At 35.5% G+C, this 13,674-nt stretch overlaps 1 protein-coding gene across 2 annotated transcripts in view; it reads right to left on the bottom strand.

The window, feature by feature from the left end:
• Positions 1 to 716: 716 nt before the first annotated feature.
• The window catches only part of SATB1 (SATB homeobox 1), a 91,373-nt gene continuing 78,415 nt past the window's right edge, over positions 717 to 13,674 (bottom strand). The window contains exons 11-13 of one of the 2 annotated variants that reach the window (XM_063303870.1): positions 8,648 to 8,851; positions 7,939 to 8,034; positions 717 to 2,389 (exon numbers count right to left, since the gene is read on the bottom strand). In XM_063303870.1, the coding sequence (XP_063159940.1) occupies positions 1,931 to 2,389; positions 7,939 to 8,034; positions 8,648 to 8,851 (759 nt within the window). In that variant the 3' untranslated portion in view covers positions 717 to 1,930. The remainder of the gene's footprint in view (positions 2,390 to 7,938; positions 8,035 to 8,647; positions 8,852 to 13,674) is intronic. The other variant, XM_063303871.1, reaches the window with a different exon arrangement.

The following is a 13,674-nucleotide window of genomic DNA, read 5'->3' on the forward strand; positions in this document are numbered from 1 at the left end:
ACTTCTTCAAGAATTAATATAGCCATAAACTTGTCAATAATCACTAGCCTTGTAGTATAATTGCTTTAAATTTCCATTTAAACCTTTAAATGGAATTTGTGAAGTCTTAATATGCTTTGATTTTTTTAAAAAAAACTATATATTTTTTACTACTCTTTGCATCATCATGTCAGCTCTTACAAGCTTGGACATGTAGTCCATATGAAATCAAAACCCTATAATAATTAGTTTTTTAACATCGTTATTAATGTTCATTAAATATAACCTTACCTAGCAAAGACTGTATATCCTTTCTCTTTTCCTTGTGCCTACTAATGGTCTTAAAAAAATATGTGTATGTTAGTGTAAGAAACGACGTTATCATAAATTCAAATATTGTAAAACAAAACCAGCTGCATTCATTATAAGTGCATTACTGCCAGGAACTGTAAATATGTTTTTGCCTGATAGCCTTTTGACTCAATAATATCCTGCTATCTCTGCTGGCCAGGCAACTTTTAAAACCAAGTCGAGACAGGTTATGATTTTTACAGTAAAACTGAGTTTCTGAAAAGTATCTTTTCAGATTCATAGTTTGGGATAATTTAAAATATAGAAAGCAGTTGTTGCTAAGGTGATAGAAAATCACCTTTCAAGAGAATGAATAAAACAGTCCAACAGACTTTTTTTGGGTGCTATTTCTGCAAGATACACAAATGCAGACAAACCCTATCATATCATACCATACAAACAATTTTAATTGTGTAGTTACAGTCAATAACCACTCCTAGTCAGAACATTTCTGCATAAAGAAAATTGTGATACACTTATAAAAACAGCCAGCTGTAACAAAATAACTGGTGTTTTCATAGCAATAAACTCATAAAAAAGAAATACACCTTTATACAGAAAATTTATACAGCTGTAGCTTTAAAATTGATTGTAAACCAAAGGAAGACACATTGCAAACATCAATTATTTTCACATTAATTGCATAAGTTTCTAAGGTGATCTATTAGTTTGATTTACCTAAGCTTATTTGCATGATAGTAAAAATTGCATACAACAATAAGAGTGAAGCTTATAGTATGAATTGCTTGGATAACATAGAGCACTTTTTATAGGCAACTGTGTAAAGCACATTTTTTTCTATTTAAAACTTTTAAGACACTTTGTTTTACTGCCCATCAAAATACACTTATAAATAGGAAAAAAAAAACCCAATATGATAACAAGAGAAGCAATATTACATTTAACGGAAACTTCTAAAATTAATTACAACATGATATTGAAAGATCTACAAATAAATAATGGGAAAAACCATGATTCACATTTTGTTTTCAAAAAATGTAACAAATGAAAATGAAAAAGATACAGTGACTTCTTACTTCTGAAAAAAAAATCTGAGTTACGGCAGTGCCATATAATACAAGGCATTTGTTGGCATATGTGAACTTTAAACTGCATCCCACAGTCTATAGTTCTTTTGTAACATACAATAGAGCAAGAGTAACTAACTCTTCTTTTTTATTTTACTTAAATAAATGTTAAGCTTTCATAGATCAAGTGTGGAGTGTCAACAATAACTGGGAAAAAAATAAAAACGGTTAAGTCACAAAGTAATGCTTGTTTGAAAGCTCTAGAATAATAATAATAATAACAACAACAATAAGAAAAACAACCCACAGATATCATGCTTATTGGATACATGTTGATGTACCCCGTGAACACAAATTAATATGAAACAATCTTCAATGCTTCATTTCTATCTCTGAAGCAGTTTGTAAAATATCTAGTGCAGTCTGTATTATCCTTTAATTTTTTCAACTTTTGTGCAAGTTTTGGAAGATTCATTGGCCAAACAATGAATAAAGAGGTTGCTGACAGTATACAGGATGGATTTTTCTTTTTATCAGTAAGCGATGATGCTGTTGAATAAATACTATTTTTATCAGTCTTTCAATACAGTATTACTGTCAGTGTTCCCTTCTACCGATAACTCGTCTTCTAATTTAACTGAAAAAAGTGTGTTCGTACTTTTGTCTTGGACACCCTCTTCCAAATCCTTAAGTAACTCGTCTTCCTTATATTCCGCAACATCTACTTCCAGGCCTGAGTTATCTTTCAGCTTTCCATGGTGTTTGACATAGTATCGCTGGTTCTGAAAGAACTTGATAATGGTGTACTTCGGTAGGTCGAGCTGAGCTGACAGAGTCTGGATTGCTTCTTCATCTGGATACAGGCCTACGTCTTGAATAAAACTCTGAAGAATGCCCAGAGCTTCCACAGAAATTTTTGTTCGTGGGCGACTCTTCTGACGATTTTCATCCTCAGATTCAGCTGGTGATGCTACTGTTGGTTGCCGGGGGGGTAATCGGGGACCGGGGGGTGGGGGCTGCTGTTGCTGCTGCTGCTGGGGCTGCTGCTGCTGCTGTTGCTGGTAGACAATGAAAGAGAAAGTTAAGCACACAAAGAAAGAAAGACACTTTTCTTAAAAAAAGATTTGTCTTCACCATATTATTTAGGACCAAGTGTAACACTGCTCGATCTCCACACCGAATGCTCCTGGGCTTGCCCAGCGCCCCGTTGATTTTCACTTTCATCAGCTTTCTTTTTCTTGCACAGATTTGCCCTTCCTTGACTTAAATACAGATAGCACACAGATAGAAATGTTTATGCTAACCATGGTTAGCTAAACATGATCAAACTTTTTTGATCAATATGTCACACATTAAACCACTGTATTACAATCAAAATATCCATGTATGCTACTTGCTTTGGCATAAAAGTTCATGGGACTTCAAATGTTTGAATAATAAAAAAAACAGCACCTTCACTCCAGATGATCAAAGATCAAAGTGTAGGTATGTACAGTACAGAAGAGCACTGACACTAGCATCTCAACATTTGTACTGAACCTTGTCTAACATGTGCACATCAACTATTTTGTCATACTGTACCTAAAGGTATGAATCAGGGAAGATTTATGTTTAAAAGGGGAAGGAAGATTAACAAAAGTATGGGAGCCTGTAGATCATGCCTGACTTCTTAATTATGGTCCTTACCTATTATCTATTACAGTAAGTTTGCAGAGGATTAGTACTGAGCGTATCAGGGGGAAGCAAAACTAAGTTAGAAAAAAGTGTATTTCTTTTATGTCATTCTTCTGCTAAAAAACATACTCCCTAGGAGTTCACATTTAGTCCCCACTCAATCATAGTCATATATTTAAACTAAATTGTTATCACTGTTCCTTCATTTCTGCTATCTTTATTTGTAAACTCCATATAAACATATATTAAGAGTGAACTGAATACTCTGACTACTGTCAAACTAGTCCTTTTTTAAAAAACCTGTTCAATCATGTCCAATTCTCAGAAACTGCCTGGCAAGTCCCTGCAGTTTTCTCGGCAAGGTTTTTCAGAAGTGGTTTGCCACTGTCTCCTTCCTAGGGCTGAGGGAGAGTGTGACTGGCCCAAGGTCATTCAGCTGTCTTTGTGCCTAATGCAGACTAGAACTCACCATCTCCCAGTTTCTAGCCTGATGCCTTAACCACTACACCAAACTGGTTCTTCAAACTAGTCCGACTGACAAATAAAAGGGGGATATCAGAACGCTTGGGAAAACTTGCACAAGTTTTCAGAAATAAAGAGATACAAACAAAGCAACCCTTGCAAGTTAATTAGATTAATTAATTATTAATCTATTAATTAATTAGTAAGTAATTAATTAGTAGAGCCAGTTTGGTCTAGTGGTTAAGATAACGGGCTAGAAACCAGAAGGCTGTGAGTTCTAGTCCTGCCTTAGGCATAAAAGCTGGATGGGTCATTTTGGGCCAGTCACTCTCTTTCAGCACAGCCCACCTCACAGGGTGGTTGTTGTGGGGAGGAGGAAGAGGAAGGAGTATTAGGTATGCTTGCCACCTTGAGTTATTTATAAAAATAATAAAGGTGGGGCAAAAAATTAAACAAACAAACAAACAAACAAACTTCACCCCACAAGCTGAGAGGGACAGAGGATGGAATGGAAGGAAATACTCAGAAGGCTGAATGATTAACTGGATAGAACTCTGTACAGAACTACTCCACATGACAAGGTCATTTGCAGGACCCTGTAGGGATCAGCATTAGATTCATCTAAATCTGGAATCAAATTGATGTGATGTTGGCACTGGCTAACTAGAAAGCATTCTGCAAGGTGGGATATGTCAGATTCAGGTTCCTGACAGAACATATAATTCTGTAATTCTGTATTAGATGCTGCCAGTGAATACCAGTAAATCAGTGTGCCATCCACACAACTTCAGGAGGGGGGTTGGGAATCTTTTACATCTTTCCTTTGCACCACCAAATCAAGATTGATGAGAACTAGCCAAAAACACGTCTGCACATATCATTTTCTAAATTGGCACACACACACACACACACTTTTTTCTTTTAATATAAGGGGAGGGAGCAACTGTATTTAGTGATTTTTATAATGTGCCAATGGTATGATTTATAGAAATAAGATGACTTTGGATTAATATAGAGTAAGGAATTGATTATGGAAAACTGTTCTATATTCTTGCTGTTAAAAGTCAGAAGTCACCTTTTTCTGTAATTTAAAAAAAAAACCCTTCTGTGTTTTCACATCTTTTTAGTTCTTTCTTCTCATTGTAGTTTTTTTATTTTTCTGTAGCTTTTATCTTTGTCTGAAATTTAATAAAATTCTTATATATAAAAAGAATTCTGACTTAATGTTCCCTTCTATCTTTAGCATTCTAAAAAAAAGTTGCAAGTACTGTCTTTGCATGTGTATATAAATCAAACAAGTACTTTAATGCAGAGTATAAACCAAATTCTGCGTCCATCTTTTTGAATTCTTTAAGCTTCATCCCACAGAAAAGTCTGCACCCATACATTTCAACCTTTGTTAAAAAATAAAAAATAAAAGAAAAAAACCCTTATGTATTTAAGATGAAAATGACTGAGAAGCACAAAACTTTGGGTTTCAGAATCAGTTCTACATCAAATTAAGTAGCTTCCAAATTGCTCCAGATCAAATTTCTAGGGCTTTTTGTTTGTTCTGAATCCTCAAGTTGTGGTACCAACCAAATCTTATGATTAGAGTATGTATGTAGTAATTATTTATTCTCAACTGTATTTGAAAAAATACCTATTCTATTATGTGATATATTGGTGAAAGGAGAATATCAGATTAAAATGGTAAATGCTTTAAAATGGTTTAAACAGACAGGTTCCACTTGCTGGGGAAGCATAACAATGCAAAATTCACAAGCTACACATTATCTCCTACAGATGTTCACTTTGAATGTGTAAACATTGACAATGGAGGAAGCTGTCAGGTGTCAGAGGCATGGTCACTGGGCAGCCCCACTGTCCCTTTACTTGCAATGGAAACTATCTTTATTCAAATTATTAGTAAACATCAAAATCAGAATCTGTAAGCTAATTGTTTAATTTGATGTTTAGCTCATTCCATAACTGCAGTACATAGTTTTCAAGAGTAATAGAACTTCATTCCTGCTTTGTGTGTTGGACAAATTACTGTAAACGAAATATCCTTGGTTGTATGCTACACTTCAATTGGCACATTGGTCCTGACTCTTTAGCTAGTTAAATATCTATAATAAACAATACAAACTTGGTACTTTTATCAACTTATTAAATTAGGAACAATATTTTGTTGACTGCCAATCTTATACTAAATAACAATTAAAAATCAGAATGTAATCAATAATCTAAAAAATATTCTGTGATTAGGAGAATAAAAGTAAAAGGACAACGTATTTAAATTAATGAAGTTATTTTAAAAAAAGGACAGTTGCACATGCCGTATGTTACCATTTATTATTACTTACAGTTGTAAGAGGGTGCCTCTATGACAGTATTGACAGTGTCAGCTAGAGCCTGAAAAACCCAAATGTCAGAAACCACGATCAAATGATTGATGAATCAATTGACCGTGTTCATCTGCCATGATGAGTCAATGCGTGTCAAGAACCAGTGGGGAAGGGGAAACAGCAAAGAGTGTGAAAGTATGCTGTTTGGACTGATTGGGAAAGTCAAGGTTGTACCATCAGAAGACATCTGTGCTTGGCATGCCTGGCAGTTGGAACTAGGCAGGAAGAATAGAGATGGTTTGCTTTTAATTAGGAAGTTTAGGTGGGAATCCTCAATCGCAGCTTTTTTCCCTTGATCTGTACACCTTCTCAATAAATCTGAAATCTGCGTATTTTATCTGCATGAGTCGGACTATTATTGGGATCAAAAGTGCCAGATTCTTACACCAAACACCTACATATCTCATAGGGTTGTAAGGAAAAACGTGTGTGTGTGTGTAATAATGAACCTACCCTGAGAAATCTGGACAAAGCCTGGGACATGGATATAATAAAATAAAATTGCTGATCTGAAATTAACCATTCTAGAACACTTCTACATTTAGCATCGTAAAACAATTTTTGACTTTGGACAAATAATATAACACTAGACCAGTAACAGGGCACTTGTGGCCTGCCTAAAGCTGTTGCTCCATGTTGCATGATTGCTGTCCACTGACCACACTGTTTGGGGCTCATAGGAACTGAAGTCCCACAAGTTCCCATTTCTGATAAAAAACTCTACATGAGTATTTATCTCCATGTGTACAAAAGATAAAATCTGCTGGGAATATGCTGTCACTAGTACTGCACATAAGGGTAAGGTAACAGCCTTGTGTGGCGCAGAGCGGTAGGCGGCAGTCTTGCAGCCAAAACTCTCCCCATGACCCGAGTTTGTTCCCAGCGGAAGCTGGATTCTTGGGTAGCCGGCTCAGGTCGACTCAGCCTTCCATCCTTCCGAGGTCAGTAAAATGAGCACCCAGCTTGCTGGGGAAGGTGACAACTGCAGAAGGCAATGGCAAACCACCCTGCTACAGTCTGCCAAGAAAACGTCGCAAAAGTGGCGTCCCCCCAAAGGGGCAGATATGACTCGGTGCTTGCACAGGGGACCACCCTTCACCTTTCACCAGTACTGTACATTATGAGGGCAGAATCTTGCATACATCAGTAGCTTTCTTAGCTTTTATGCTAAGCTATGCTCTAGCTCAAGCCAGTCAAGATTGGATTTTTCATTATGCCTTTTGATTTGGATTAGTTATAATTTTAACTGATGTTAATGTTTTAATTTATACTGTTAAGCTGAAGTGCCTTGAGTAGGAAGTGGGATATAAGTAATACGCAGATACATAAATAATGCACCCACCCATGATTACTAGAACTGGTAGCTACTAATTTCAGTGGGGTTTCATTTTATTAAATATGTTTAAGACTGCAGATATTAGTGTTATCTACAAAAGTCAGCAAAATTTTATTAGCAGTGGGACAAATCTTGGGAATATATTGCTGCATAATTATTTCCTTTTATTTCTACCAGTGGTAAGTGTTTTCAAATGTGGAATTTCCAGGCATTTGCAGTAACATTTTGTACTATAATTATTTGTCTACCATTTTTGGCTAAGTTGCTCACTGTAAGCTGCTTTCACAATTTTGAGCAACCAATGTCCAATTGCTTCATTTGCTTTATTTTTTATACCACAGTTATGCTACTTTGGACTTCTGAAAAAGCTTTATAAATCATTTTCCGATATGCTTTATAAATAGTTTTTTGATAATATAAATGATCAAGAAACTTAGGGGAATGAGATGACTATCCATTTCTTGCAGAAAAGGAGAAAAAAGGGCTGATCCCACATTTTAAATAAAATAGACTTAAAAAGACTCATTTTATTTATGATTTGTATTTAAATGCGCTGCCTTTTAAATACATTATCAGGGTGGGTTACAATTAAATTAAGCCTCATCCATTCCAAAAAAGCAATTTTCCCTGATCTGTTTTTAAATGGAAGGAAACAGCTGGATCAGTCCTGAAACCCCTTCATGTCTCTCCTTGACACATTAAATTTGTGCCAGCTCACCTGGGGAGCAGCACCCAGCCAAGGTCCAGTGGTCAGCAGGCCAGGTAAGAAAGCGCCTCTATGCTCTCCTTTCCCAAGGTTGGTGGGAGAGGGGCTCTAAAGGAAAAACAAACAAACATTGACTCATCCCCACTTTCAAACTGAGCGTAAGTAGGATGAGAACCTGGGGCTGAAACTTTTCCTATTATTTCTGCTTAAATGAATCAATCAATGAATTTATTTTAATTTATTTTAAAAGTATGACACCTAAAATATCTAAGCATTGCGCATTTATAAATTATGGCCACGTGTGAGAGGCGTGCATACACACCATTTTTTTTTTTAAATTATCACTCTTAGCAGCCCACCTAACTTCTGGTGTAAAAGGTGATGAAAAGGGAAAATGCTTCAACCACATATACATTATTCTATGAGTGACCACCACTTTCAAGCAACTCTTGCATGTACCCACTATTTTTTAAGTTTAAAAAGAACTTTGGGAACTGAACATGGAGGATCTGCTGATAGGGGGCCTCTAAAATGAATCTGCACACATACCTTTGCATTGAGGAAAAAATCACATATTCTACTGAAGATGAACGTTTTAGTTCAGACTAAAACATTTATATTTAACAAAACAAGAAGAGGTGGAATGGTTTTTCTCTCAAGAATCAATATTTTGTTTTGCTTTTTTTCTTACTCCTAAATGAATTGGTCAAGGTAAACCAACCTGAATCTGCTCTGCTGGAACATGGATAATGTGGGAAGGCCTGTCACCATGGTGATGAACAGCATTGCTTTCTTGTTCATAAATGGCATCTCGTTCAGGCTGAGGAAGACTGAGGAACCTCCGGATCATTGACAGATTCTCCCACAGAGTTCTATTCTCAGGTGAGGGATCTTCTTTCCAGCGCAGGAGTTCACAGAGCCAGCCCTTAAGACAATTATCAGCAAAATATTAGACCACCTTATCAAAAACTTAGGTCCCACAAAGTGCTTTCCTTGGAAGCAAATTGAATGAACTGAGAACAAAGTGAACATATTTGCACAGTCTTGTTTCATTGTTCTTCTTCTTGAGAATCCTATAGCATTTTATAGACAAAATCTCAGTTTATGAAGATACCATCACACACTTTTACCAACCTAGTAAATAAATGTCTGCATTAAGAATTATACCCTTGCATTGCTGTTAAGAGAAAGCAACAGCAGCACATCATTATTTCAGGTATACAAGGAAAAAGAACATGCTATTTTACTTCACTCTACTGTTGTATCTCCAATTCTGGTTTTTAAAATATAAGCCTGTATCTGTCTGATAGGAAAAGACACACCTGTATCACGTATTTTTTTAAAAAATAACCATGATGCTATTATTTAATTCAGAATTAGAGAATGTATCCTGTATCTAGCCTGTGTGAGGAATGCCTAAGGCCAAATAAAAGATTCAGACTCTAAATCAAGTTTAAGCTCTGGCTTTTATTTAGAATAGAATGCACACCAGTAAAAAGCTGAGAGTGAGGGAAGCGCGCCAAAAGTTGAATTAAATAGTCTCGCGCCAAACAGCGCTCCACCCCCACACTCCCCGGGTGTGCCCCACGAGTTCCACAGAGTGACAGGTCATCAAGACTTGATAGGTGAGAGGTCGTCCAGCCCCATTCGCCCCGGGCATCGCCCTGTTTATCTTCCTGCGAGGTAATGGTCCATTACTGGGCGATTAGACCTTGATATTCCTCAAAAGCCCGGATGCGCCCTTCCAAACCTCGTCCTGATCATTTCTTTGGCAATGGTGTCAATAGTCGATTACCGGGCGATAAGACCTTGTTGTTCAATAGATCTCCCAAACCCATTACCTTCTTTGTCTGGTTTATCGCCTGCACCTCTCCAGTCATTGACACGCATCCACGCTTTGTCATGCGAGCCGTTACGATGTCGCAAACATCGCAACGGCGATCATGACAGCCTGACTATAGCCCTGGTTCACATTAATCATATAGTACAGAACCTATTTGAAGAAACATTACTGAGCAGGGTATCCTCTTTCTTTCTTAAGTGCTTAGAGGGGCTCTGCAGACAAATCAAAACTGTTGATAATTTTTTAGCCAATTCAGGGTCTCCTGGTTTTGAATAAAAGATTTGCAAATTAGACTTATGATTTTAAGCATTATATGAACAAGACCATATTCTTCAACCTCTCCATATGCATGCAAACTATCTGTAAAAGCACTTGCATTAACCCAGATATGTTCTAGGGGAAAGCAAGCTTGAAAGTATGCCAAAAGATTGTCCCAAGAGAACTGTAGCAAATGCTAATTTGCTTCTAAAATAGATGCACAGATTTTTTTTTTCCTTAACGGTTTAGCAATTGCCTACATGCCGTCTTAAATTATATCAATAGCGTTATATTTTTTTAGTATTGAAACTGAGCAAACATGACAAAGAACACCAATGTTTAGTTTTATCAGTCTAAATGCATCAAGACAAACACTAAAACTGATACATAAGTGGCCATGGCAATTTAGGGTTAAATGCTAGCATGCTTTAACTATAGAATAGTTTAAGAATATTTTAACATTAACTTTCTGTTTGTAAATACTGCTTATGATGACCAAGCCTTTAAGACAGTTTACAATGTAATAAAAAAATTAAAACACAAGAAACTAATCTATAAAATCAGATTAAACTCTAACAACCATTTACAAAATCAATGCAAGTCTTGATAGTACAGGCTTTTATTGATAGTAGAAAACATTTTAGGATGTTTATAAGTCACAAAAGGACAAAGATAGATGGGATGGGCAACCATGGAAAAGGCCCCGGGAACTGCTAAGTATCAGAAATATGGAGCATAATTTTTTAAAATGTAAATAAATATCTTGGTCTCAGTGACAGACTGCCTGGGTTGTGAATGTTCCATTGAATAGAGTGAAACAGTGTGCTTTAGGTCTTCTTCTGGATTCATTCCTGTTAATTTTGTATGGCAAATATCCAGCACAGTATGTTATCCAGTGAAAAAATGTTTTTTTTTTTTAAATATATACATAACCTTTAGGCAAGAGGTTCAGCATGCTGTCCCACTGATGTCAAGCATTTTGGCCCAAGCATCGTTGCTTGGGCCAAAACAAGAAAGAAAGTAAAAACAAGCAAACAAACCAAAAAAAAATTTTTTTTTTTTGAAAATTGCAATCCCGTTTAGAAAAGAAGCCTTGTTTGCAACTGCATTTGGTGATACAGCACAGTAAGCCAGCCAAAAGTTAGAACCTCTCTGCTATTCATTAAAGCAGCCCATGGTTTTGCATGTTTCTGTGCAAACTTGGGGGAAAAAAAGGATGCTGCTGCTCTGAGGAATCCACTGCAGCTCTTTAAAAAGCAGTAGCATCCTTTTTAGACTCCAGTGGAAAGCTGAGAAAAATCAGGCTGCTTTAATGAATAACAGCAGAGAACAGCTGTACTTGCATGAGATATGAAGCACTTTGAAGAGTTCATAGTACTATTATTCATAAGCCTTGCTTCTTTGTGTTTCAACAAGAATAAGCCAATGTAACTAAGAATATATGTATGAAGGGCAGAATTACATGATTGGTAATGAAAAATTTTAACAAGCAATTCTGCCCTAGCTTTAATTTTTCTGGACTAAAATCTTGATGCCACTTTAAAACAAAAATATATTTGGTAAAATAAATAGATGGAATCTATCTATCTATCTATCTATCTATCTATCTATCTATCTTTCTTTCTTTCTTTCTTTCTATCTATCCATCCATTTTTAAAAACCCTTTTTAGTATATTCTTTGCAATTATCAAAACCTAATTTCTTAACAAACCTAGTCTGAGTTAAAAAGCAATTCTAAAAAAAAATCCACAAAAAATCTACTCATTTAGAAAGTATTTTGCTCTTTTGTCACTTCTATGTTCCAAGTGTCAACATATCCTTATTAATTACCCATGACTGATAAAACATTTCCAGTAGTTTGCTATTAACCTTTGCTCTGAAATAATACTTCCAATTCCTCACCCCCAAAATAGGGTGATGAATTGAAAGTTTAAATACAATCCGGTTAGCTTTCCTAGGGTGGCCAGTAATTTTAAGAGATTAAAATGCAATGGGCTTTGACAAAATGTAAACCCTAAGTTAAAACATGAAAATACTTACTGTCTCATGTTTTAACATCATAAAAATTAAATTATCCCTCCTTTGCTTATATAAAGCATAATATTTAAACTTTTTGAAATGATATTGTTAATGGGGCAATACAGAATGTCTTACATTCTACATTGCCCCATTAACATAGTATTTTAAACATTTTTCCAAATAGGCTAAGTCCACATTTATTTGCCATATTTATTTCATTATTTTCTGAGATAACCATCCCATCCTTACCCTTGTTGCAAAAGGGATATGCTTTTTCTTGCTAAGATGCAATTTGCATTATTTTATTTGTTTAACAGAATGGCTAATTGGATTCAAACTGAGCAAACAATACAAATGAAAATTTAGAGATATAATTTGTAATATTTGTAACATTATGAAAACCACGTCATGCTTCAAATATCTCTAACTGGGAGCATGTTCATTGGGGTAAAATCAAAACTGAAATATGTGGCCTATACAACAGGAAATACGCTAGAAGTGAATGCATCACTATTTGTACTGACTAGCTTAATCCAGAACAACAACTGAAATGTGTGTGGGCTTTTTTTTCCCTCCAACAAAAATCATGTATTCATTAAAAAAAGGAAAAAAAACCCAACACCTATATTGATATATAAAAACACATATGGAAGACTACCCTTAGGACTTGTACATACTTGGAAAAAAATACATCCTAAAACGACAGTAGGAACATCCTTCACTGCTGTGCAGCAACTCTGCCAGGCAGCATTGCGCTGCATATAAAGAAGGAGCAAAGCAAAGCAAAATATAAACATTAGTCACATGTAAATATGTAGATGAACTTTCAGGATGTTACTACTTTTCAAACTGACAAAGTTTAATTTGACACCTTCTGTTCTAAAGCCTTTGTTTCTATTCAAAATCACGCCTTTAGCTGCTATCCATCACTACACTCTCTCCCTATTACTTAAGATACTGGCATGGGGCCTGGGATAAGCTGAAAATGCCATGCAGATGAATTCTGAGATAATGTGTTCAAACCTGTTATATACAACACAAATCCTGTAAAGTTATGTATTGTAAACCTACATTTATTGAGAAGTCAAGTTTTAAATCCATCTGCCACAAAGGAAAAACTGCTATGCACTTTTATAGTAGCTGAGTGACATATGTAAGAGTCTTGCTACAGTTAGCAAAAAATGGTGAAAGAGAGGCAACTAAGTTTTTTCCCCTTAAGAATACTATTAAAGAAACGTATGAAATTTTTAAAACAACAGAAAATCAATTGCCAAACAATTCAGTGGAAATTATATCCAGTGCTGAGAAATTTTTGAAAAATAAAACAGCAGCAGTATTTAATTAACCTTTTTTGCATCTTGTTATTGTAACAGCCTTAAATTTCTGATTTCAAAAAGACTTACGTAAATTATTTAAATACAAACTTGTATTTGGCTTTTAAAAAAACCCCTTCAGACTGTGATTTATCAAATTAGTAAGAATGTACAATGCTGTTCAAAGAAAAATGAAGACAGCTTTTGATTTTAATTTTTATTGTTAATAGAATTCTTCATAGAATATAATTCCTAGTCTATTGAAACCAGGGATAAAAGTGCTATTTGGACAGACAGAACAAAGGCTATGTCTTC

The sequence above is a fragment of the Candoia aspera genome, chromosome 4 (genome assembly GCF_035149785.1).
Source record: "Candoia aspera isolate rCanAsp1 chromosome 4, rCanAsp1.hap2, whole genome shotgun sequence".
Lineage (NCBI taxonomy): Eukaryota > Metazoa > Chordata > Lepidosauria > Squamata > Boidae > Candoia > Candoia aspera.